This window comes from Sander lucioperca, chromosome 6, assembly GCF_008315115.2.
Source record: "Sander lucioperca isolate FBNREF2018 chromosome 6, SLUC_FBN_1.2, whole genome shotgun sequence".
NCBI classification, from domain to species: Eukaryota; Metazoa; Chordata; class Actinopteri; order Perciformes; family Percidae; genus Sander; species Sander lucioperca.
This window is the reverse complement of record NC_050178.1, coordinates 21044151-21069244: the sequence shown is the minus strand read 5'-3', so window position 1 is coordinate 21069244 and position 25094 is coordinate 21044151. Positions and strand designations below refer to the sequence as shown.

General features: G+C 43.3%; 1 protein-coding gene and 1 long non-coding RNA gene across 3 annotated transcripts in view; one reads left to right on the top strand and one right to left on the bottom strand.

The window, feature by feature from the left end:
• The window catches only part of ece2b (endothelin converting enzyme 2b), a 38233-nt gene continuing 13139 nt past the window's right edge, over window positions 1-25094 (bottom strand). The window contains exons 1-17 of one of the 2 annotated variants that reach the window (XM_031303810.2): window positions 23364-23466; window positions 20530-20745; window positions 17986-18110; window positions 17433-17579; window positions 16871-16936; window positions 14474-14662; window positions 8687-8829; window positions 7909-8023; window positions 5574-5684; window positions 5369-5467; window positions 5209-5286; window positions 4065-4168; window positions 3523-3633; window positions 3342-3409; window positions 1400-1590; window positions 992-1087; window positions 1-326 (exon numbers count right to left, since the gene is read on the bottom strand). In XM_031303810.2, coding sequence (XP_031159670.1) covers window positions 150-326; window positions 992-1087; window positions 1400-1590; window positions 3342-3409; window positions 3523-3633; window positions 4065-4168; window positions 5209-5286; window positions 5369-5467; window positions 5574-5684; window positions 7909-8023; window positions 8687-8829; window positions 14474-14662; window positions 16871-16936; window positions 17433-17579; window positions 17986-18110; window positions 20530-20745; window positions 23364-23427 — 2100 coding nt within the window. In that variant the 5' untranslated portion in view covers window positions 23428-23466 and the 3' untranslated portion in view covers window positions 1-149. Of the gene's footprint in view, window positions 327-991; window positions 1088-1399; window positions 1591-3341; window positions 3410-3522; window positions 3634-4064; window positions 4169-5208; window positions 5287-5368; window positions 5468-5573; window positions 5685-7908; window positions 8024-8686; window positions 8830-14473; window positions 14663-16870; window positions 16937-17432; window positions 17580-17985; window positions 18111-20529; window positions 20746-23363; window positions 23467-25094 lie in introns of those variants that run through there. The other variant, XM_031303809.2, reaches the window with a different exon arrangement.
• The window catches only part of LOC116052971, a 17644-nt gene continuing 16804 nt past the window's right edge, over window positions 24255-25094 (top strand). Inside the window, exon 1 of the long non-coding RNA XR_004105712.2 lies at window positions 24255-24422. This is a non-coding gene — a long non-coding RNA (uncharacterized LOC116052971). The remainder of the gene's footprint in view (window positions 24423-25094) is intronic.

The window sequence follows — 25094 nt, the reverse complement described above, 5'->3', positions numbered from 1 at the left end:
AAAATTCACAGGGATTTGAAGCTTTGTCGTTTTAACTTTAACATCTGAGATTGTAACATTATAGATATGACATAAACTCGTAACAGGTCTCCTTTAACAGACTGAGCGAATAGGCCCCGCGCCCTCCCCTCTTCAATTGGCCGGTGCGTCTACCAGACCTCGCAGCGCTGCCCCGTGTTCATTGGCGTCCCCTCGGGACAGTTGAAGTGGCGGCTGAAGTCCGGAGAGTTGGCGAGCGTGCCGATGACTCGGTACCGCGGTGGGCTGTGGGGGTCGGTCATCAGACCCTCGTGGGCGCTCTCGGGGGTCCGGACAGAACACCACACCTGGAAAACACACAACACACACACAGGAGAGTCAGAAACATTGATCAGCACCTGGAAATATTAACACATAAATCGCTGTGTCATCAGCATATAACTTGAGTCTACATCTGGAGAAGCAGAATGTAGGCTATCAACAGCAACAGAAGTGGCCCCAGTATAGAGCCCTGCGGGACACCGTTCTGTTGAGACAGTAAGGGCTCCTGCACACTGGCTGCGTGGCGTGATCATGGCGTTTCTGTTGCGTGTCAGTTGTGTGTCGGATGCGTGGCGTTTTCTATGTCTTTGCACACCAGAAACGTGTCTGGTGCTAGCCTTGTTTGTACACATGTATGTTTCCCATTGATAAAATGAAATAATAGCGCGTTCTTCAAGTTTATTTTGTCAATATTTTTGTGTTTGTACATTTGTTTGCACATATTTTGATATGTATTTTTATATTTCAATTCCCTTTCCTGAGAAAATAAAGTACATGTTATTGTTTTGTCAGAATCCAATTGAAATACAATTTAAAAAGGAGTTCAACAGTTTAAATTTATATCAAAACCTAGAGATGTGTGTCACACAGGCAGTGTGCAAGCTCTAACCTGTTACCATGGGAGCCCAAATAAAAACAGTGTGTGCAGGAGGCCTAACTGAGGTGTTGTTGTTTGTCATCAGTGTCTCACCTGAGCAAATCCTACGAAGAAGAGCTGATCATTGGTCAGGTTGACGGCAGGAAGCTTCTTCTCCGCTCCGTTCTTCTGGATCCATGACTGATAGGCCTGAAGGAAACGCATCAATATCGACTACTGTAATAGTGTTTGGGGAGCAACATAGCTTTCATTCCGCCGTGATTCAGGAAAGGATTTTGAGAAGGATTTCACACTCCAACAAGATACAGCTGCAGCTCAGGAAATATTTAATGCCGTCTATAGATAACGTAAAGGTTTAAATTCATGAATTACAGGCAAGATCACACACACCACACACCCCCACCCACCCACACCCACATTGAGTCTATATCTGGAGAAGCAGAATGTAGGCTATCAACAGAAACAGAAGAGTGGTTCAGTTTGTGTCAACATCATACTAACATTGTATGCAGCCTTCAGTCCTCCGTTGTCGGCGATGTTTTCTCCGAGCGTCTGTTTCCCGTTGACGTGTTCTCCGTTGACGGTGTAGCGGCTGTACTGATCAGTCATGCACTCTGTTCTCTGGCGAAACGCCTCCACCGAAGAGTTCTGCCACCACGGCCTCAAGTTACCTTCTTTATCGTACTCACGACCTGGCGGCAGGAGGGAGGACATCTTAATAAACAAACAAACAGTCACTTTACTCTTTCATTTACTTCTGTCTGTCAGGGTAATGAGAAACGTTCACTGTGACATTTCTAGGGATGCACTGAAGCCAGCATTGGGCTTCGGATTCGGGTGAATATTGGGCTTTTTGACAGAGTTCTGTTTCTGCCGAAGAAGAGAATTTTTTTTCCCACCGAACCCTACGCTTGCACTACGTGCGCTACGCTGGTCGACATAACGACGGCGCCGTTGATTACGGGAAGGTGTTTACGTAGGTGGAGCGTTCAATGCAGCAGGCTGTGAGAAAGTGAAAATGGAACTGGTGAGCAGAAAAAGTGTAGTTTGGCAGTATTTTCAGTCAAAAGAAGGCCATTCAAGTCCAGCTACATGTTCAATTTACAATGCTGATTAGTCTGGTGGTGGCGAGGACCCTAAACTATACACAACATAACCACTGTTACAACATTTGGTATGAAACATCCAAAAGAATACGAGTTGTGCATGAAGGAATCTACAGACAGCAGCCAGAATGCAGCAACTTCAGGTACGGCAAAGGAAGGACAGTCACTGTTTACTTCATTAATGAGTTTACTGTGTTCATGGACTGAGGATGGGACGAGGATTCAGCAGAATCTCAACCAGGGGATTCAGGATTCAGCAGAATCTTAACCAGTGGATTCGGTATTCGGCCGAAACCCAAAAATCTGGATTCGGGGCATCCCTAGTCATTTCCTTTTTCGAAACAAAAACTGAGATGACTGATGCATGTAGTTCAACAAATACTGAAAACATCCACAATAAACAAATGGATGAGCCAAAGTTTGTTGAGAGACAGAGAGAGAGACAGGTGTTGAACTCCAGGTTCAGGAAATGATACGCAGATGTAAATTGTTTTTTTTGGCCTTTTTGACAAGTCAAGACAGCCAAAATCACCATAAACCTGTGTTTTATTTTGAAATTTGTCTTATTTTGTAAAGTATCCGACTGCACTGTGGGCTTCCTGCCACACTGAAGAAATAGAGGAGACGCCAAAAGGATCGCGGCAGCGCGCCTGATCGCAGATGGACAGATTTGGCTATGTGCGGCGCTTCCGCGTGTGGTGTGTTTCTGCCAGTAGAGACATCTGTTCAGAGAACACTGTCACTACCCGATGTGAGTCGAGTGCAGATGTGAGTTGTGCATGCGTCACTTTGCGACAGACGCAGATCTGTTTTGCTGTTAGCCACAGAATAATGAGATAGGTACATTACATAGCAGTAATTTATTATTTAGAGTAAGGCATCACATTTTCACGGCATGATCCCTGATGTCAGTTGTAGATTAGAGGCTGAAATAGCCTCCAAGAACCTGCTAACAAGAGACTTCTGTAATGTCAAGACAATAAAAATGGACCTACATAATGAAGTTGGTTCACTGCTGGCTACAAGTTAGCAATCAAACACAACAAAGGCTGTCACTTGAATAGCGTTTTGAGCTAAAGTTAGCAATCACACAATCATAGACAGCTAAAACGTTTTTGAAAATGATTTCCATATTCTGTTGTTGTTTGGAATGAGAAAAGTTTATTATTTTATGGATTTCACAATGCAGCCGGATCCGGATCCCTTGTCGTTATGCCGTAAACCGTTTAAATCTGAGCATGCCCAACTCACAGCTGCACTCGACTCACATCGGGTGGTGACACACACCACCACCTCCAGCAGGAACTCAACATGTCACAGGAAGTAAACAAACTCACCCTGATCATCAAAGGCGTGCGTGAGCTCGTGACCCATCACCACTCCGATCCCACCAAAGTTCAACGCCCTGAAACAAAAAACATCACTTCTGTAAGTATTTACTGTTAAACAGGTGTTATAGGTCAGACAGACAGAAAGACAGGCACACAGACAGACAGGTAGATGGAGAGGTAAACAGACTTGGGGTGGTCGTGGGCGTAGAAAGGGGCTTGCAGGATCCCGGCGGGGAAGACGATGCCGTTCTTAGTGGGCATGTAGTACGCATTAACTGTAGGAGGAGTCATACTCCACCTGAGAGGGAAGAAGGAGAGGGAACAAGGAGAGGAAACAAGGAGAGGAGTTAACGTTGGCTCCTACCAGTCAACCAAAGAGCCCACAGAGTCGTATTCACAAGTATCTTCAGAAGAAAACCAACACTCCCGGTGGTTTGCTCAGGAGTCTGTGTGCTTTTAACCATTTCTCCAGCCTGCTCCTGATTGGTCGTTACACTATGACTCAAATGTGTTTCAGACTGTAGGATGTGTGTCGTGGTACTACCTGACAACCCAGCTTTCAAGATTTCAGCCGAAGTTTTGTGAATACGACTCCTGACTAAATGTGTGCGTCTGTGTGTGTGTGTGTGTGTGTGTGTGTGTGTGTGAGGGTGTGTCTTTGTGAGTGCGTCTGTGTGTGTCTGTGTCTTTGTGAGTGCGTCTGTGTGTGTGTGAGGGTGTGTGTATTACTGGTCTTTGTTGGGAGTCTTCCTCAGCTGGTCGGCCATCACTCGGGCTGAGAAGTTGTAGAAGTTCAACATGTTCTGGAAGAAGCTGTCGTCTGACACTTCATACTGAAACAACAACACAAAAACAAATTAACACTAACACACACACACTTTTTTGCAGATTTTAAACAAATTAAAATAAAGTTTCTCTCCACACAGACAAACGCTAAAATCTCCAGATGTTCCTGATGGATCACTGCTGAAAACTGTAAAAACTTAAAAACATCTGCAGATTCTGTTTGGGTGTGATGATAAGGTTTGACTTTGTCTTTTTTAACATCTTCAATAAAATGACTAAATAAAAAAAACAGCAGGTGGCAGCAGAGCGCCGCAAAACTGCACTGAAACAACAACCTCATCAACATGTCTCTCTGTCCCGCCTGTCTCTCCATCTCCCTATCCCACCTGTCTCTCGGTCACGTCTCCCTGTCCCACCTGTCTCTCGGTCACGTCTCCCTGTCCCACCTGTCTCTCGGTCACGTCTCCCTGTCCCACCTGTCTCTCGGTCACGTCTCCCTGTCCCACCTGTCTCTCGGTCACGTCTCCCTGTCCCACATGTCTCTCTGTCACGTCTCCCTGTCCCACATGTCTCTCTGTCACGTCTCCCTGTCTCACCTGTCTCTCTGTCACGTCTCCCTGTCCCACTGTCTCTCTGTCACGTCTCCCTGTCCCACCTGTCTGTCACGTCTCCCTGTCCCACCTGTCTCCCTGTCCTGTCTCCCTGTCCCAACTGACTCGCCTGTCTCCCTGTCCCATCTCCCTGTCCCACCCGTCTCCCTGTCTCACCTGTCTCCCTGTCCCACCTGTCTCCCTGTCCCACCTGTCTCCCTGTCCTGTCGCCCTGTCCCATCTCTGTCGCCCTGTCCCATCTCTGTCTCCCTGTCCCATCTCTCTGTCTCCCTGTCCCATCTCTCTGTCTCCCTGTCCCATCTCTCTGTCTCCCTGTCCCATCTGTCTCCCTGTCCCACCTGTCTCCCTGTCCCACCTGTCTCCCTGTCCCACCTGTCTCCCTGTCCCACCTGTCTCCCTGTCCCACCTGTCTCCCTGTCCCACCTGTCTCCCTGCCCCAGGTAAATCAGACACGATGTCACTGTGATGTCACTCACCCCGTCGTAAACATCGTCCAGCTCTTTGGGCTCCAGGATGAACTCTGGGAACCCGATCATATCGTAGATCGCATCGGCCTAAAGCGGGACAAAAACCGTTAGACCTGTCTGTCTGCCTCTCTGTCTCTCCGTTTGTCTCTCTGCCTGTCTCTATGTCTACCTTCTCTTTAGCAGCTTTTCTCGTGTGGCTGTCCATCCAGCTGAGTCGGTCCAGAGCATCTTTAAACGCTGAGCGGATCCCGTTGATCATCTCCTCGGCCTAAGAGACACATACACACAGAGAGAGAGACAGCCAGAGAGACAGGTGATGAACTTTTCCCTGCAGCTGAAACCAGACCATCATCATCATCATGGTGTAAACTCACTTTCTCTTTGCTGTGTTTGTCGAAGGTCGCCTTGACGAAGAGCGCTCCCAGAGCGAAGCCCAGCGTGTCGTCAGTGTTCCCGATGCACGTCTGCCAGCGGGGGGTGCACGACTGCAACACAACCGGTTACAGCCAGTTAAGAACTAGTCACAGCCAGTTAGGAGCCAGTCACAGCCAGTTAGGAGCCAGTCACAGCCAGTTAGGAGCCAGTCACAGCCAGTTAGGGACCAGTCACAGCCAGTTAGGGACCAGTCACAGCCAGTTAGGGACCAGTCACAGCCAGTTAGGGACCAGTCACAGACAGTTAGGGACCAGTCACAGACAGTTAGGGACCAGTCACAGACAGATAGGGACCAGTCACAGCCAGTTAGGGACCAGTCAACGCTGAAGCTACTTAAAGCTGCATTCTCTCAAATGTTAAGTCGAAATATGGAAGTAAATCTGTTTCATCGTATTTTGAATGTTTATGCATTTAAACTGTGCATCTGAATGTTTTGCCTCTGAACAACTCTTATTCCCTTTATTTTTCAATGTTCACAAATTCAGATTCAAAAACTCAACGTTAAAATTTCAATATACCAAATTCAGCTGCAAAATACTATGCATAAAATTCAGGGTTAACATCCGGGAACCCAAGGAAACAGTCGATCCTAGATCGGGAGTGAGCCATGGCGGCTTGCCGTAGTGATCAGTTAGAAGCTTTTTACAACTTACGTCTCCTATTTCATCCCTAAATTCACTTCGGAGACTTTTTTATGCGATAAATCAGCTGTGTAGAGTTCGAATATGGGCAGTTTTATGAAAATTGATGGCGAGTTGCACATTTGCTCGGAGCTTGTCGGCGCTGCCAGTGGCAGCAGTAACTGAGAAGTTAAAGTACCTTCTTGGTCCCGTAGAGACTGTAATATAACTGAGAAGTAAAAGTACCTTCTTGGTCCCGTAGAGACTCTAATATAACTGAGAAGTTAAAGTACCTTCTTGGTCCCGTAGAGACTCTAATATAACTGAGAAGTAAAAGTACCTTCTTGGTCCCGTAGAGACTCTAATATAACTGAGAAGTAAAAGTACCTTCTTGGTCCCGTAGAGACTCTAATATAACTGAGAAGTTAAAGTACCTTCTTGGTCCCGTAGAGACTCTAATATAACTGAGAAGTAAAGTACCTTCTTGGTCCCGTAGAGACTCTAATATAACTGAGAAGTTAAAGTACCTTCTTGGTCCCGTAGAGACTCTAATATAACTGAGAAGTAAAGTACCTTCTTGGTCCCGTAGAGACTCTAATATAACTGAGAAGTTAAAGTACCTTCTTGGTCCCGTAGAGACTCTAATATAACTGAGAAGTAAAAGTACCTTCTTGGTCCCGTAGAGACTCTAATATAACTGAGAAGTTAAAGTACCTTCTTGGTCCCGTAGAGACTCTAATATAACTGAGAAGTAAAAGTACCTTCTTGGTCCCGTAGAGACTCTAATATAACTGAGAAGTTAAAGTACCTTCTTGGTCCCGTAGAGACTCTAATATAACTGAGAAGTTAAAGTACCTTCTTGGTCCTGTAGAGACTCTAATATAACTGAGAAGTTAAAGTACCTTCTTGGTCCCGTAGAGACTCTAATATAACTGAGAAGTAAAAGTACCTTCTTGGTCCTGTAGAGACTCTAATATAACTGAGAAGTTAAAGTACATTCTTGGTCCCGTAGAGACTCTAATATAACTGAGAAGTTAAAGTACCTTCTTGGTCCCGTAGAGACTCTAATATAACTGAGAAGTAAAAGTACCTTCTTGGTCCCGTAGAGACTCTAATATAACTGAGAAGTTAAAGTACCTTCTTGGTCCCATAGAGACTGTAATATAACTTAGAAGTTAAAGTACCTTCTTGGTCCAGTAGAGACTCTAATATAACTGAGAAGTAAAAGTACCTTCTTGGTCCCGTAGAGACTCTAATATAACTGAGAAGTTAAAGTACCTTCTTGGTCCCGTAGAGACTCTAATATAACTGAGAAGTTAAAGTACCTTCTTGGTCCCGTAGAGACTCTAATATAACTGAGAAGTAAAAGTACCTTCTTGGTCCCGTAGAGACTCTAATATAACTGAGAAGTTAAAGTACCTTCTTGGTCCCATAGAGACTGTAATATAACTTAGAAGTTAAAGTACCTTCTTGGTCCAGTAGAGACTCTAATATAACTGAGAAGTAAAAGTACCTTCTTGGTCCCGTAGAGACTCTAATATAACTGAGAAGTTAAAGTACCTTCTTGGTCCCGTAGAGACTCTAATATAACTGAGAAGTTAAAGTACCTTCTTGGTCCCGTAGAGACTCTAATATAACTGAGAAGTTAAAGTACCTTCTTGGTCCCGTAGAGACTCTCCAGCAGTTTGTCCTGAGCGTTCTCGAAGCGTTGATCCAGACTGGCCACACTCTTCTGAACCAGCGTCCACATCATGTAGTTATTCAGCAGACTGAGGACACAGACAGACAGGTGAGAGACAGACCGGCAGGAGAGGGACAGGCAGATAGGTGAGAGACAGGAAGGTGAGAGAGAGAGACAGGTGAGAGACAGGAGAGAGACAGAGAGATATGAGAGACAGGCAGGCAGACAGACAGGAGAGGGACACAGACAGAGAAAGACAAGTGAGAGACAGACAGACAGGAGAGGGACAGACAGACAGGTGAGAGACAGTCACCTAATTTGTTGAGCATAAGTTTTGGTCGATATATACGAACCCGCTGATGAGAATGTGTTGAAAAGATATAAATGTATTTTCTGGGTTGTAGTCTATGGATCTGTGTTATTATGTCTTGTTTGGGCTGTTTAATATGTAATGAAGGATTTTCACGCCTGTAAAAACTTATTTTCTCTATTTTGTAATTTAAGAAAAGTATTTACAGTTTTAAACTTTAACAGTTTCATTATAACATATCTATGAATAAATACATGAATATTTTATTAATTTATTTCAACTTCTGTCTTTTTATGTAAATATAAATTAATTTTCTTTGAAGAAATGATAATTTTATGGGTAACTCCTAGTCATGTTCTTTTCCCTCAGACATGTTAATTAAGTCTATGTTTGTGATTTATTTGTGATATTTTGGGTTATTTTTGGGTGTCTGTGTCTGACCTGCGGTCCGTCTTGTTGATGAGTTCGGACACCTGCTGCAGGTATTCTCGGGCGTACAGCACCACGGGCTCGGTGTCGTTCAGATCCAGGGGAGACAGCGAGAATGACAGGAAGTCCAACCAGTCCACGGCCGGCGCCAGCAGCTGAAATACACCAACGAAGAAGAGACATTAACCACAGAGGAACGGTGATCAAATCTGAAGCTTTCGACCACGTAAATGAAATCAATACACTCAGATTTATCATGTTTACTAAGGACAGTTGAGAATGTCCGCTAAAAATACTCATTTAGGCCACACACACACACACACACACACACACACACACACACACCTTTTCCTTTCTGTTGCACGACTAAAACTACTTTTGAACGTACACATGTTCCACCAAAACAAGTTCCTTCCTGAGACTATTTAGCAGAGGCACCGTGGCTCCGTCCGGAGCTTAGCCCCGCCTAAGATGATTGTGATTGGTTTAGAGAAATGCCAATGAACCAGAGCACGTTGTTCTCCCATCCAGGAATGCTGTGTGGACTAGAAAGACCTTCCTCTGCAGCGCTGTGATGAAGGTCTGGCTATAAGAGAGACTACCTTAACCCTCCTGTTGTCTTTGGGGTCAAATTTGACCCATTTTTCAAAAAGTTTCTATATCAGAAATTTGGGTTTCTTTAAACCTAATTGTAAAAAACGCTCTTCACAAGCAAAATAAATGATCAGTTCACTACTTTCATTGAATTTGGGTGTTTTAGTCAATTTTAAACCATTTGAAAATGAATTGATAAAAGAATGTTGAAAAAAGTGACAGAAATGTCAGAAAAAAAACAACATTTTTAAAAAAGGCAGAAAATAAAATCGACAAAAACATTGGGAAAAGTGTCGAAAAGTCGACCAAAACATTTTGGCCCAGAAAACCAAAAAGTGGCATGGTCGACGCGGTGACAACACGAGGGTGAAACGTGAACTAGAAAACACATTTCCTGCAGAAAATGCGAGTGAATGCTGAAAACCTAAACTGGACTGCACTTAAAAGACGAGGGCAATCAAGGGCTATCAATCTAACGTTAACGTTAGGACATGAACATTGGTCTGCAGACTATGTCTCTAACAGCTGATTTATGAGTCTGAGATTAACTACAGTGTCTGGCAGGGGCGGAGCTTCATCACGGGGCCCTCTGCTACCAAGTCATTTTAAAGTTAAAACTTAAAAAAAAAAAAAAAAAAAAAATATATATATATATATATATATATATATATATATATATATATATATATATATATATATATATATATATATATATATATATATATATCTGATGAATGCATGGTGTGTCACTTGTTGAGCCAAGTAGGTCTATATGTCAAATAAATCACAAAGAAAAGACACATTTAACAAGTTTGTGTTGACGAACAAAGAAAGAAGTTTGCCGGTCAAGTAAAAATGTTTCAGCACCACGGACAGAGACAGCTGATGGACAGAGACAGCTGATGGACAGAGACAGCTGATGATGGACAGAGACAGCTGACGGACAGAAACAGCTGATGGACAGAGACAGCTGATGGACAGAGACAGCTGATGGACAGAGACAGATGATGGACAGAGACAGATGATGGACAGCTGACGGACAGAGACAGCTGACGGACAGCGACAGCTGATGGACAGCTGACGGACAGAGACAGCTGACGGACAGAGACAGCTGATGGACAGAGACAGCTGATGATGGACAGAGACAGCTGATGGACAGAGACAGCTGATGATGGACAGAGACAGCTGATGGACAGAGACAGATGATGGACAGAGACAGCTGATGGACAGAGACAGATGATGGACAGAGACAGCTGATGGACAGCGATGGTGCTGAACAGGCCAAGATGCTCTCAATCAGTACCACCCTATATAACTGACATGGCTCTATTATCTATATGTTTGATAAGCAGAGCTGGATTATCACAACATGAGATCAGGTGCAGTAATTAGCTTCTTTCAGCTAATAATCTGCAATGTGTCACTTTGGGCCCCGTTCTCGTCAAGTGATGCAAGATCGGTGGCGTTTGAGGGGCCGCTAATTGGCACGGGGCCCTGGGGCGACCGCACCCAATCACCCACGCTATCTCCGCTATTGGTGTTAGCTCGTAGTCCCTTATGTGGACAAGTCTCTGCCAGTGCCAATGGTGACTGAGGACACAGAGACAGACAGGTGAGAGACAGACAGGCAGGAGAGAGACAGCTGAGAGACAGTCAGGAGAAGACAGAGAGAGACAGGTGAGAGACACAGACAGGAGAGGGACAGACAGATAGGTGAGAGACAGGCAGGCAGGCAGACAGGTGAGACAGACAGGCAGGAGAGAGACAGGTTAGAGAGCCTGTGCTGGTGGTTTCTGTGTTCCTGGAGTTTTCTCCGTGTTACTGAGCTCAGTTTGTTTTTTCCTGTGCTTTGGATTTTCACCAGTTTACATTGTTTGTAAGTTCTCTTTGTCTTGCTTCATTAAATTCCTTTCTACCAACTGCTGCCCTCTCCTCGCCTCATTCTGCATTTGGGTCCAAGTCTGAAGCTGCCGTGATATTATAGAGACCGTTATATTTCATGTTTGCACTACGTAACAGACATGAAAACAACTCCACTGGGAACAGTGGCCTGTGGAGTCTCAGTGGAGTCGGTCCCAGTAATCCTGATTGTGTGGGAGCAGACTGCACCACCCAGAGGGGGACGCACCGAGATGAAAAACTAATCCCTGCTGTCTGCTTCAAACAGTCAAACAGTCAGAAAACAAAAAAACAGAGACTGAAGAAGACACACACTTTAAAAACAGTCAAAAAGCGACAAAAAGCCAGGAAAAGAAAGCGTCAAAAACGTCAAAGAAATGCGACAAAAGACAAATGTCGGAGATGGCCCATTTGTATTATATACCGTATATATCATACCAGTATCTTTTGTACACGTGTACGTATGGTACATATATTTCACAGAGATGTTTTATATGTACACATGTACATATGAAGTATATATACACACACACCATTCGTATGGTACATATACTTCATATGTACATATGTACATGTTATGTACACATGTACATCCAAATTAACGATCAACGTCCAGTTTTACGATGAAGGAATCTGCGTTGACGTCTCTCTAAAAACCTGATGTCTCCTCCATAAGCCATCCATGTTTATATAACAACCTGTTATCTAACCTGTCTCTCTCGCCACGGAGATGCAGGCACATAGCAACAGCTCTTGGCTACTGTTGCCATGGTGACCCCGGAAACATCTGCAAAACCTTGAAGGATGGAGAGAGCCGCAGCAGAGAGAGAGAGAGAGACAGACTGCATCCTCCAACACAACACAGGGACACTGCAGACATCTCTTTGTCTGTATCCCCCCCAAAAACAGAAAGACTTGTCTTAAGGTGGAAATAAATTATTAAAAAAACATTAAATCCTTCCCAGATCCAACCTCTCGGCAACCATATTCACATGTAGATTCAGAAAACCAATGCGTCAATCAGTCTGTAGTAAACACAGAGTCCAGCTGAGGCACATGACTTGTATTTGATGACTTGTGTTTGAGAATGTGTTGCCATTTGTCATTTTTGTTTTGATAGTCCAGGATTAAAATAATGGATTCTCCAGTTGAAATGGATCTTTGTTTAAAAGGTCCAATGTGTGGGGAGATCAAATCGCAGATCGCAATCACGCCTTCACGCTTCAAAAAGACGGTCTCTTGCTCTTTTCAATCTCCTTTTTCGTTTTCTGGGCAAAGAAGAAGAAGACTCCTGTTCCTGAAATTTGGATTTTGAATACGTGTGATCCTCCACGTGTGTCCTGTATGTCCCTTACCGGCTAACATATATTTCAAGATGGAGCATGAAGATGGAGCGTCTACTCCAGTTTATGCAAACGCAAATGTAAAATTTCAAGCCAAAATGAATACTGTGAATTGATGGTGGTGGTAAATATTCATGAAAAGGACATGTTTGTGAACGGGCAACACAGATTTAGATAATGAACAACTAAACACGTTAAACACTGGAGCTTTAAGTGATCTGATATCATCACTTAAATAAAACCCAGAAATGGATCTTTTAAGAAGTTAAAAGCCCTTCAACCCTTGTGATGTCTTCCCATCAAACATGAAAAAAAACACTTTTGTTGCTCATTAAATTTTTTACGTTTTTTTTGTGAGTTTTGGTCACTTATTTTCCACATTTTTATAGCTTTTTCTGATGTTTGAATCCTGTTTTTTGGACATTTTGCCACTTTTGCCGGCCTTTTTGATGCTTTTTTCCCAACATTTTTTACGCTTTCCCCAAAGTTTTAGGCGCTTACTTCGACTTCCCATATTTCCGATATAAAAAAACTTGACCCGAGGACAACATGAGGGTTAGACTCAGTGCTTAATGTAAACGTGAACCTGGTGCATTATTAAAAATATGAGGGATGCTTTTTGTGTGTCCAATTTACAGCAGAAGTGATAGCCAATCAGAAATGTAATCGAATCAGGACATTGGGATTCGGAATCGAATCGGCGAATCATTGGCGGCATCCCTGGTTTTTGACGCTCTGGGTCATGACCCTTGCAGGCTGCGTTTTTCAACAGGTAGAGTACAACCACTTAGGGGAAAATGATTTTGGATGGGATTAAAAAGAAATTTTTGTTTAAGGGTCGAAGGACCCTTTCCTGGTGTAAATAATATTTAATACTATGATTGAGACTAAAACCGTTAACTCATTTTCTTCTACAATATGTAATTGATGTTTGGCACTTGTGTCCATGCAGTTGTCATGTTCCTCATCAGTTTCTTATTAATGTGCTCTGAAATGCTAGCCTGGATGCCAGCGGTCTGGACTTGATCAGTTGTGGAGCAATTATGCTCAAACAAGAGCTGTTCAGACCAATCAAATTGTGAGGGTGGGCTTTATATGATGATGGACAGATACAGTAACGAACAGTACACACACACACACACACACACACACACACACAGGTGTCGCTGTGACTCAAGTCACAGAGGCTGGTTTTAAAATAAATTTTAAAAGACCTCACCTGTTTCAACAAGTCAGCTGGCAAAGTCAGCTAAAAACTACAGAAATGAATTGATCAATAATCCATTTTATTTCTACGTTACAAACAGCTTTACGAAATGGCAGAGTTTTAGACGGAGCGGAGCCTCAACAAGCCGAAAGCACGGTAACGTTATATGGTGGAGAGAGATAGAGTGTGACTGAAGAGAAGGAGCGCCCAGCGGTTAGAACAAAGCCGTGAATCAGAGAAATAAAACGTGTTTTCGCCGATTCATCTCTAGAAATGCAACTGTAGCAAGCATCTCACCATCACTAACGTTATCCACATTCATATTTAGACGAAACAAATGATATCAGCTTCAAAAAACTCTAAAAGTTAGGACCGAAGTGCATTGTGCAAAGAGTGGTTGCTATGGAGACGAAACCCCATACCGTCTGTTGACAGTTGAGTTCCGTTGCTCTGATTGGTTGTAGGTCTATCCAATGAGTGCAGAGGAATTTTCTTTCCCCTTTTCGGTTGAAACACGCCCCATAATCACAGCCCAATGGAGCGGTTTCAGACTCACATTCTGACTACAATCTGAGTATGACGATGTCAGGCTACTGAAATGCACTTTGCACATGTAAATATGTTTATTTATGTGACTTGAAGACCTCGGGAAGATCTGGGTCACAGCGTGAGACCAGTTGAGAAACCTGATTTAAGGGACACGCGGGACAAGATGGAGTTGGGAATGAGTTTTGGTTTCCAGCGTCGGTGCCTCACCTGCAATTCAGAGATGGTGATTTTGTGGTAGATCTTCTCCTCGTCTCTCCGTTGGTCCTGTGGGACGGTGATGTTGGCGAGCGCCGTCTCAAAGTCCAGGATCTGCTGCATCAGAAGCAGCGTGGTGCTGCGCTCGCCGCCCAGCAGCGTCCCCAACTCCACCATGTAGTCCAGGTACGCCACCAACACCTGCACGTTACACATACAGACATTTCTTTAATCAAACATCTGCAAACGCTGGACTGGTGTGAACAGGTTTTATTGTAGCTGCCAGACTCATTTTGCCTAACTGGAAGAGTCCAAATAGACCAGACATTACGGACTGGCTTAAAGCGTAACCCTCGCCAAAATGCAACCTAGGGTCTTTTTGTGAATGTACCTGAGTCAAACTTTCATTTAAAAGCATAACTATAACTGCAAACAGTTATGACAGGGTCCAAGCCCCCCGGCGCCAGTCGTCCCTGACGCGAGTCGCTCCTGACAACCCGGGGAGCACGTGAAAGCAGGACACAAAGCGTAATGGTGGGGAGGCAAACGTCGGGAAATATCGAGGCTGTGAGCCGCAAGGTCTGCAGTATGTTGCCGTTGCAAATATCCCATTAACACTGATTGAGTAAAAGGGCCAAAACTGGTCTACGTTGACTATAGCGTCCCCTAATGGCCGATCTTTGCCAAATTTGGTACAGAGCCTCAGAGCGGCATGCCGAATGAGCATCAAAAGTTTTGTGTTTATAGCAATTACTACGGCAAAGAAATTGCAATCGAAATTGTCCTAAATGCCTAATGCCAAAACGCATACACGTTGACTATAGCACCATCTAATGGCTGATTTTCGCCAAAGTAACTATTGGCTTGGTACAGAGGCTCAGAGTGAAATGTCGAACAATAATACCAAGTTTTGCTCTGATACCTATTCATTTGACCGAGATATGCTAAAGTTCGTGTTTTGTGGCTAGCTACGAAAATTAGTTTGGTTGTAAATTGTGCATAGTTTAACGTAACAAAATTCTTTTGATAACTTTTGGTCAAGTCCATCTGGAGAGGTTACCTACCAGGTTTCATGCAAATTGGTCGCACGGCCTAGGAGGAGTTCGAAAAAGTTGGTTTTGCAATATATTGCGAAAAAAAACTTCGTAGCAGAAATGGGCATGGCCTATATCATCAGATTCAGCTCGATTCACAGAATATGTTGATGTAAGGTTTTCTAATGTGCGATGTGTAATGTGGGAGTTATAGCAAAAAGATGTTTTACGTTATTATAGCACCACCTAGAGGTCCATATGTGTAATTTTTGGTATGTGAGGTCCATGAACCGTTGAACATCCCTGTAAATTTGAAGTTGCTCACATTTGTGCAAGTGGTGATTCCAAACCTTGGTCCCATAGGCTACGCCCACTTTGATGAATTAGTACCCCACTGTAGGCGTGGCCTCAGGAGTGGTACCTAGATGGTACCCTCAAAATTTCGAGAGTTTCGGAGTTAGAGAAAGTAGGTTTACGATAAATCGGGATTTTTCGCGCATAAAAGTATAGACGGAAAAGGGCGTGGCCTATATCAGGAGATTCAGCTGAATGGAGGGAACGCGTGGATATAGCTCCACCTAGTGGTCCAAATTTTTTTGCAGGGATCTGGACCAGTCCTGAAACATATCATATAAGAATGACATTTCCTCTTATGGAGTCCGTTCATTCGCATTCAGAGATCGACTCTTTTTGACTGGCAAAGATGGTGGATAGCATAAACAAAAACAGCTAAAGTGAGTTGTTAAAACCTTTGTTGGTAAACTCACAAACAATGTTCTCAATGCTGGAGTTCATGTGTAGAGCCCCTGGTGATACTTGGAGCAAAGTCTCATGTGTCGAGCCTTCTTAGTGGTTTAAAAATAGTGATTTTGATGCTATCATGGCAGTGTATAAATGACATGTAACGTCTTGTTTTATTTCATTTAGTCATTTTATTATTATTTTATTTTTAAGAAAATAATAATAATAAATAGTAGTAATAATAATAATAATAATAATAATAATAATAATAATAATAATAATAATAAAGTTGCACCAAAAATATTGGGAGAATTCTAAAAAGTTCTCTTTTAAAAAAAGCAACAAAAATTTTAAAGAAAGTCATTTGATGCCTTTATTTATCAGATCAACAAACAGCTTTCTTTAATCAAACATCTGAAATTTCAACACAGGAACACCGCTAAAATCGATAAAAAAAATAAAAATAAAAAAAAAACACAAATAAAAGGTAAAGTTTGAAAAAAAAAAGTGCAAAAAAATTGAAAGAAATGGCAATAAAAAAAATCTAATAAAAAATAAAAATCTTAATAAAATCATCAAAACAATTCAGGAAAAGACCCCAAAACAGCTGAAATGTATATTGATACATTCTCACCTTCTCATTGGCTGTCTTGTTGAGGTAATAGTCTCTAGACGGCAGGAAGAGCCCAGATTGGTCCACCTGGACAGAGATCAATAGGTGACTGATCATCAACTGGAACAGGAACTGAATCATTCAAACCAGTAAAAACCTGTACAGACCTTGTGCTATTGCAACTTCCCATAAAGTGTCTTGTGCAGTCTATAAAATGCATTTGAATAAAAGGTGCATTTAGTACAGGTTTACTCTGCATTGAAGCACCGAAGCACCACCTGGGTAACCTGCAGACCAATCAGCTCGAAGCACCGGGAGTGTTTTGAGAGCACCACTACCCGTGTTTTCATATAATTGTCAAGATAATTTTAAGCATTTGGAGACTTTATGGCCATACTGTACTACTAAATATTTAAAGGCAATGCAGTGAGTGTGTTTGTGAGACTCACAACTGAAGGTGCATTAGAAATAAAAAAAGAAGATAGACAATAATAGCTAACAAACTATAATAATGTAAGACATAAAAACATTTGAACATGATATTATCTCTTCATACTTCATAGACTATCTGGTTGTGTTTTACCTGGATAACATTGCTGTTTGAGTTTTTGGGATCGGCACTGACTCCGACACTGAAGAAAGGCTGAGCTCTGTACGGTCCAGAAACCACTTTCAGGACCTCCATGAAGTTCTCCTTCTCCCAGGGACCCGTCATGTTCCAACCCCCGATCTGCTCAACCAATCACAGGACAAACCGAACCAATCACAGACAACCAGACCCAATCACAACCAATCACAGGACAACCAAAACAAAAACATACTGATGATTGACATTATCTGTGGGGTCACCTTAGTTTATTCATTTTTTAAACATTATTTTCTTTATATATATGGGATCTACTCGTTGTATAATCTTAAATCATCTTAAATCATGAACCTAGCTGTCAGCTGTCTTGCCTGGGTGATTGGGTTTTTTGTAACCATCCTTGTCAAATTTTTTGTAGTTTTTCCCGATAATTTTGTCGCGTTTTACGTCTCGTGTTTCAGGTTGACGTCACTAAAGACAGCGCTGAAACAACAACAGTGTGTGCTGGCTGAGTGATACGGTCACCGTGGTGACCAGGTGATGTGGTTACCTTGGCGATGAGGTCTATGAGCGGCTGAGCTCCGAGTTCTTCGATCCTCCCCGTGTTGAGACAGGACAGGTAGTAGGACTGAGTCTTCCTCTCCGCCTCGCTGCTGCCATTGAACGTCCCGTTCTCTGGAAAAACCACACAAACTGTCAGTGGATAAAGTCAAGGCACATTTTGGATTAGTACCGAGTTTTATTCTTTAACCTTTGTGCATCCCGTTCTCATTCCGAACTCATAAAATACGGACGTTTGGACAGTGGCTGTCAGCGTCTGAAGTGAAAAATCCCCCTTCAGCGTGTTTGTAGAACGTACCAGGGAGAGCAGCAGCTACACAGGGTTTGGAGATGACATAGCACTAAGAGCGACTACGGTAGCAAGTAGTACGAAAGGCCGAAAATCCTCATAGGGAGGTTGGTTGGGGGGGTGGATGGGTCAAACAACACAGGACTTTCACCCAGGAGACTGGGGATGTCCCGCGTGCCACGTTTCCTAAACCCAACCGTCCCGTTCTTCTTTACCTAAACCCAACCGTCCCGTTCTTCTTTTCCTAAACCCAACCGTCCCGTTCTTCTTTACCTAAACCCAACCGTCCCGTTCTTCTTTACCTAAACCCAACCGTCCCGTTCTTCTTTTCCTAAACCAAACCGTCCCGTTCTTCTTTTCCTAAACCAAACCGTCCCGTTTTTCTTTTCCTAAACCAAACCGTCCCGTTCTTCTTTTCCTAAACCAAACCGTCCCGTTCTTCTTTACCTAAACCCAACCGTCCCGTTCTTCTTTACCTAAACCCAACCGTCCCGTTCTTCTTTTCCTAAACCAAACCGTCCCGTTCTTCTTTTCCTAAACCCAACTGTCCCACGACCTTTTCCTTTTAGATAAAGATTTTCCGTTTAGATAAAGCGCGTTATATGACGCTAAAGGAGACCGTCAGCCATGAACTTGTCAGTCTGGGTCAAAATTTTAAAAGAAATGCGCTTTTTTGGGAACTTTTCCCGATGTTTTGTTTTTTTCACTTTTTAAAAATGTTTTTGCCCCGCTTTTCAATACTTTTTAAATTCATGGTTAATAAACCTAATAAAATGACATATATATAATTTTTGAGTTTGAAAAAAAAAATCAGAAATTATGAATTTTTTGGTAATTTGGTTGTTAAGAAACTCATTTCTGATATAAAAAAAACTTTGAAAACGGGTCAAATTTGACCCATCTTTTTCCTCTCGTAATATTCAGACCTTTAATGCATTTGATGTTTTGTTTTCTGAAAAAAATGTAACTCAAACAGGCGACGGAACAACAGATTCTCACTCCCATCTGGCAAAATATGGACTGCTTGGTCAGGTGCCTTTGTCGTTATTGACGCTAAAAGTCTCCTTTAGCGTCATATAACGCGCTTTAACTGAATGTGCTTGGTCGGGACTATTGGCGTCCCTTTTGACGCAGTTATGCTAAGGAAAAGGTCGTGGGTGGGCTTACACTTCCGGGACACATGGGAAGAACGGGACGGTTAAAGACACACGCGGGACATGATCCCCAGTCTACTGGGTGAAAGTCCTGTGTCTGACCCATCCCCCCCCCCCCCCCCAAACCAACCTCCCTACATACTACTCACTAAACCCCGTGTAGCTGCTGCTCTCCCCGGTACGTTCTACAAACACGCTGAAGGATGCTTTTTTTCGTCGCTTCAGACGCTGACAGCCACTGTCCAAACGTCCGTATTTTACGAGTTCGGAGTGAGAACGGGTTGGACGAAAACATTGAAAAAAAAGCAACCAAACGTTTAAAAAAAAACTTGATAACAACATCGCAAAACGCTGCAAGAATGTCTAAAAGAGTAGAAAAAAGTAGAAAAAAAAAACCCACACGAAATATCTGTCTCCCTCTGCACCTGTCTGTCTCTCTCCCCTCTCTTAAACGCAGCAAAAAAGCAGAAAACTGAAAAATAGAAAATCCAACACCAACAGTGGATAAAGTTAACGCACAGGTTGGATTAGTACTGAGTTTTATTCTCTCGTAATATTCATACTTTTTATGCATTTTGTGTTTCATTTTCTGAAAAAAAAAAAAAAACAACTCAAACAGGTGACCAAACGTTTAACCCTCGTGTTGTCCTCCCGCCCACTATGGAACTTTCTCTGATGCTTTTTCGTCATTTTTGTCACTTTTTTCAATGTTCTCTTATCAATTTCTTTTTTAAATGCTATAAAATAAAAATGATTAATAAAACACCCAATTTAACAAAAGTAGGTAACTGATAATATATTTTACTTGTGAAGAGCGTTGTAGGGAACCATCCACGTTATGTTTTTGGACATTTTGGTTGATAGAAACCCAAATTTCTGATATAGAAACTTTTAGAAAATGGGTCAAATTTGACCCGTGGACAACAGGAGAGTTAAAAAACCTGATAACGTCGCAAAAAGCCGCTAGAATGTCTAAAAGAGTAGAAAAAAGCCCCCAAAACAACATCTGTCTCCCTCTGCACCTGTCTGTACCCGCCCCCCTCACCTACCAGGTGCTTCAGCAGTGCCTGGTTCTGCCCCCCCCCCTCACCCAGCAGATGCTTCAGTAGCGCCTGGTTCTGCTCCCAGATGCTGTTGAACGTGGACCAGCGCGAGCGTCCGTCGGGCAGCGGGTTCTTCCTCATCCAGCCTCCGCAGGCGAACTGGTAGAAGTCGGTGCAGGGGTCGGCGCCGCGGTCCATGGCCTCCACCATCTGGCTCGCTACGGTGACGCACGCCTCCGTCAGGCACAGGCCCCGCCCGCTGTCTGCACGGCATCATGGGAAACAGAGATGGTTTAGAAACAAGACCAAAGATTATCTACAACAGTGGTTCTCAAAGTTTTTTCAGTAATGTACCCCATTTGAATTGTGTTTAAGCCATGTACGCCCTGACCAGTGATAGATTTACCAAACAACAGCCATGTCACTGAAAAACATTTAAATGCTGATGAAAAAATGCAACAAAAACTTTTAAAATGTAAAAACTTGGAAAAAGTCGGTAGAAAGAAGGAGGCAAGAACAGGTCGAAAATAGTGACAGAAACTTTAAGTGACAAACTTTAAAAACAGCGACAAAAACGTAGAAAAAAAGCGCTTACGTACCCCCTGCAGTACCCCGATTTGAGAAACAATGCTGTATAACATACACCGTATTTCCCTATACATGTACTGTATATACATAGGGAAAAGCAACAAAAATGTTCAAAAAACCGTCGTTGGAAGGGGTCCCTTGACCTTTCACCCTAAAATATCTGAATGAAAATGTGTTCTTTAAGTACCCACGAGTCTTTCCTTTAGAGACACGCCCACTTTATGATAATCAAACGCAGTGTTTACTCGGCAACTATCATGTTTTCCCAAATGATTGTTATGATGACAGCGCCACGACCGCTTTGACCGCACTGGCAGAGGACTGAGGGGTAGCTTCTCTGTCCACGTATGGCTTCAACATATTTTTGTTACACAACCTACTATGCTGTCAACGCTCCGGAGTGGCAACTATGTAGTCCCGGTCGCTTACTTTTTGTTGGGACTACATATGGGCCGTCGTAATGAACCTGCAAGACAGAACCAGGAAGGAGGTTTAACAAACTGAGTCTAACCCTGATGTCTGAGTTGATTTACCCTGAGATGGAAACTGAGTTTTCGGTTTCAACACAGCTGCTATGAGTTGGTTCAATCAACTCAGAGTAGGTTCACGTGCGTGCACCACCACAATAAAAAGGCAGCATGAATGGAGCCATGATACTACGATTCACCATGGCAACAACCACAAACAAACTGGTCGGCGGAAATACTCATGCGCACAAACGAGTTAAAAAAATGCAGCGGCTGCTGCAAAAGAGAGAATTTGCGTGGGAGAAAATTGCTGCTAGAGTAAATATTCCAATATGGTGTAGCCTATCATATTTAATCATTAGTATAGCCTAATATTACTGGAGAAACGGTATTGAACTTATAATCTATTTCATTTAGGTGCAATACTGCGGGTGAAAAAGACCTAAACCTACTAATCCCATTCTGAGGCTGCAGCACCATCATTAACTGAATTATAATTCATAATCTTTTATTTCAAAGGGTTTACATCATTCATCTGCAATAATAGCCTACTGTGGAACTCCTTTTTAATGGCTCTCACTGGTTGGTGTCCAGGGAACGTTTAAAATAAGTTTCAGAGTGAGTCACACTCTTCTGACGGCGCTACAGTGGCTTTACTAAAATGCTCCGCATCACCAATGTAAAGAAAACTGCCGTTTTAAAAAAGAATGTATGGGACACAAGTAATGTGCTAAAGGGATGTAGAGCATGCCCAAGATGGGTGACGTTAGTGATACGAGGACGGATAAGGCTATGTAGCCCATAGGCTGCGTAACAGACTGGGAAGAAAAACGATAGTTCTGCTTTGCAAATTCACAAGCACAGTGACGCTTGAAGTGAAAATTACTGACATAATCAAAGAGGTTTTGTGATTTGTCATCTAGCCACTTTTCCTGCACGAGTTTAAGAGGGCCACACACAGTGTGTGCAAACACTGAAGCCTGTTTTACGGTCCTGCGGTGGCTCCAGGCAGAGCTTTCCCCGTAGCCTACGGAAGTGGCCTGGTGTTATACTTGGTGTGTGCGTCAAGCCGGTGTGTCTGTGTGTGTGTGTGTGTGTCTCCCCTGTTCTTTCTGACCATGGTGGGAAATCTGGAGCAGGAAAAGTTAACCCTCTCCTTGATTTCATGTTGTTGATGGAGAAGGAGAACCAGGAAATGAGTCAGGGGGGGGAATGCAACGCTAATTGCTGACTATGAATTTGCGGTATTGCAATTCATAGTCCAGCTCCTTTTCTTTTACCACCAAGCGACGCATTTCAAGTTCTAGCTCCTTCAGACGGAGCTGTGCCCCCGGGTCTTTTAATTCGGGACGGAGAACTCATTGTGACAACAGCCCTTTATCAGATAAAGCAGCCAGCAACTCAGATTTTATCACATTCTTTCTCGCCTGTTTAGGCACAGTGATACCAAAATGATCGGAAATAACAACCAGATGCTCTTTCGTGCAAGAATGTTATTTATCAAGGCTGGGTTGCGCTACAAATTAAACTCCACTGTCAAGAGGGAACAGCACAGCACTGACTAACCGATCGCTATAAAAAACAACCCCCTGCCGAGTCAGAAAGGGTAGAAATGGGCTGGCAAAACGTACCACCCGAAATTATTGGCACAGCACACACAAAAACTCAAGGAGCAGCAGCAGCAAAAATCAATGGCATCCAAAAACGTGTGCACGAATTAACAACAAAGCCCACAACAAGTAGGCAACGTGAAGACACGTGTGCGTGTGTGTTTCTGTGTGTGTGTGTGTTTAAGTGTGCATGGAGGTTGGGAAAAACAAACCTACTTGTGGAGAATAAAAGAGTGAGGAGGAGGAAGCTCCTCACTATGCTGCTGTGTGTGCTCTCCATGTGCCTCTGTCCCTTCGCTCTCTGCCTCCTTATCACCCCCCCCCCCCCCCCCTACCTGAGCACTGATTACACTCAGGTGTGTAACAGGCAGGGGGAGGAGGGTGGAACGAGAGACAGAGAGAGAGAGAGAGTCAGAGGAAGGAAAGATACACACCGCAGAGGCACAAAGTGCAAAAAATCTGCTGTAAATGGGAGAAAATAGGCTCGTACGAGATGAACTTTCCAGCAGCCTTCAGGCTGAACAGGAAGTCACAGAAACACTATTCCGATTTAATAAAATGTTATCAGACCCATATATCAGCGTGTACACAGTGTCCAGATGTTCTCATTAAGACAGAGTAGCTCTCAAAATGCTCTACAAGCGATCTGTTGCTGATTTTAATTAACAGCAGACTGTAGATCACGTGTCAAACTCGAGGCCCGAGGGCCAAATCCGGCCCCTCGCAGGTTTTGATCCGGCCCGTATATCAATTTAGGTTCACAATAAATTTAGGCCCACTTCGTTTTTTGTCGCATTTTCCAAAGTTGTTACATTTTTGGTGCTTTTTTTCGACATTTTTGCCGCCTTTTACGACGGTTTATGCGCTTTTTTCAATGCTTAGGCACGTTGTTTTAACGTTTCGGATAAGTTACTCAACGTTTTGCCACTTTTTCAGAAGTTTTTGGTGCGTTTTACGATGGTTTTTTTTCACTTTCTGAAGTTTTTGTCACTTTTTCAGACAATTTTGACCCTTTGTTTGGGCCTTTTTCCAACTTTTTTGGCGCCTTTTTCAATGTATTTGTCGCTGGCTGAGGAACTTTTTTGGGGCTTTATGAGGCTTAAATGTAAGTGAGAAGACGACAGTATATGAGACATGCAATAATACAGTCAAAATATTTGACTTTATCTTAAATAAACACGTCAATAATCTACATGTCTGGCCCTCGATGTGATTCTCATTTTCCAGTGTGGCCCTCTGGGAAACTGAGTTTGACCCCCCTGCTGTAGATGATCTGTAATCTGACCAGATTTAGTCTCTCTGACTTCTAAACGTCACTATCACCACACAACATGAGTTCTGTACAGAATACGCCTTTAAATCAGACACATAGCAGTTAAAATCCTTCCAAATCAAAATCAATACAAAAGTTGATATAAAACGTCATCATGTTGAGTCGATTCTGAACCAATCAGCCGTTAGATCAGCTGAGAGACCGGTGTTTCCCAGCATGCCCCTGGGTCCGCCTGGATATTGCAGTCGATGGAGAGCAACTGCGATGCCTGCTCTCAAACCTGCGGCCGCCTTTATCTCGTGAGGTCATCATGACCACGTGTGCATGACGTCAGAGCAAGCCGCGATCTAGTCTGACACAAATCTACCCAGCATGCATTGGGCGGCGATCGCCGGTGATCGATTCTGCGCAGACCTGGCTCATCTCCAACGAGCCTACTCTCCCCTACGTTTGGGCTGAGCCAGATGTTTACAGCATGTGGCTCGGCCCTTGGCTAGGAAAGGAAAGGACACAGGAGACAGAGACGGGTGGTTCAAAGGCAGGAAAGGAAACATATCTCCTCCTTTATCACTCCTACTTCCTGTATTACCTCTTCTCTCCGCCCAGCTCTCCGTCCCTGCCTCCCCTTCATTTTATCTCATAAAATAAATAAAGGAAGTAGGAGTAATAAAGGA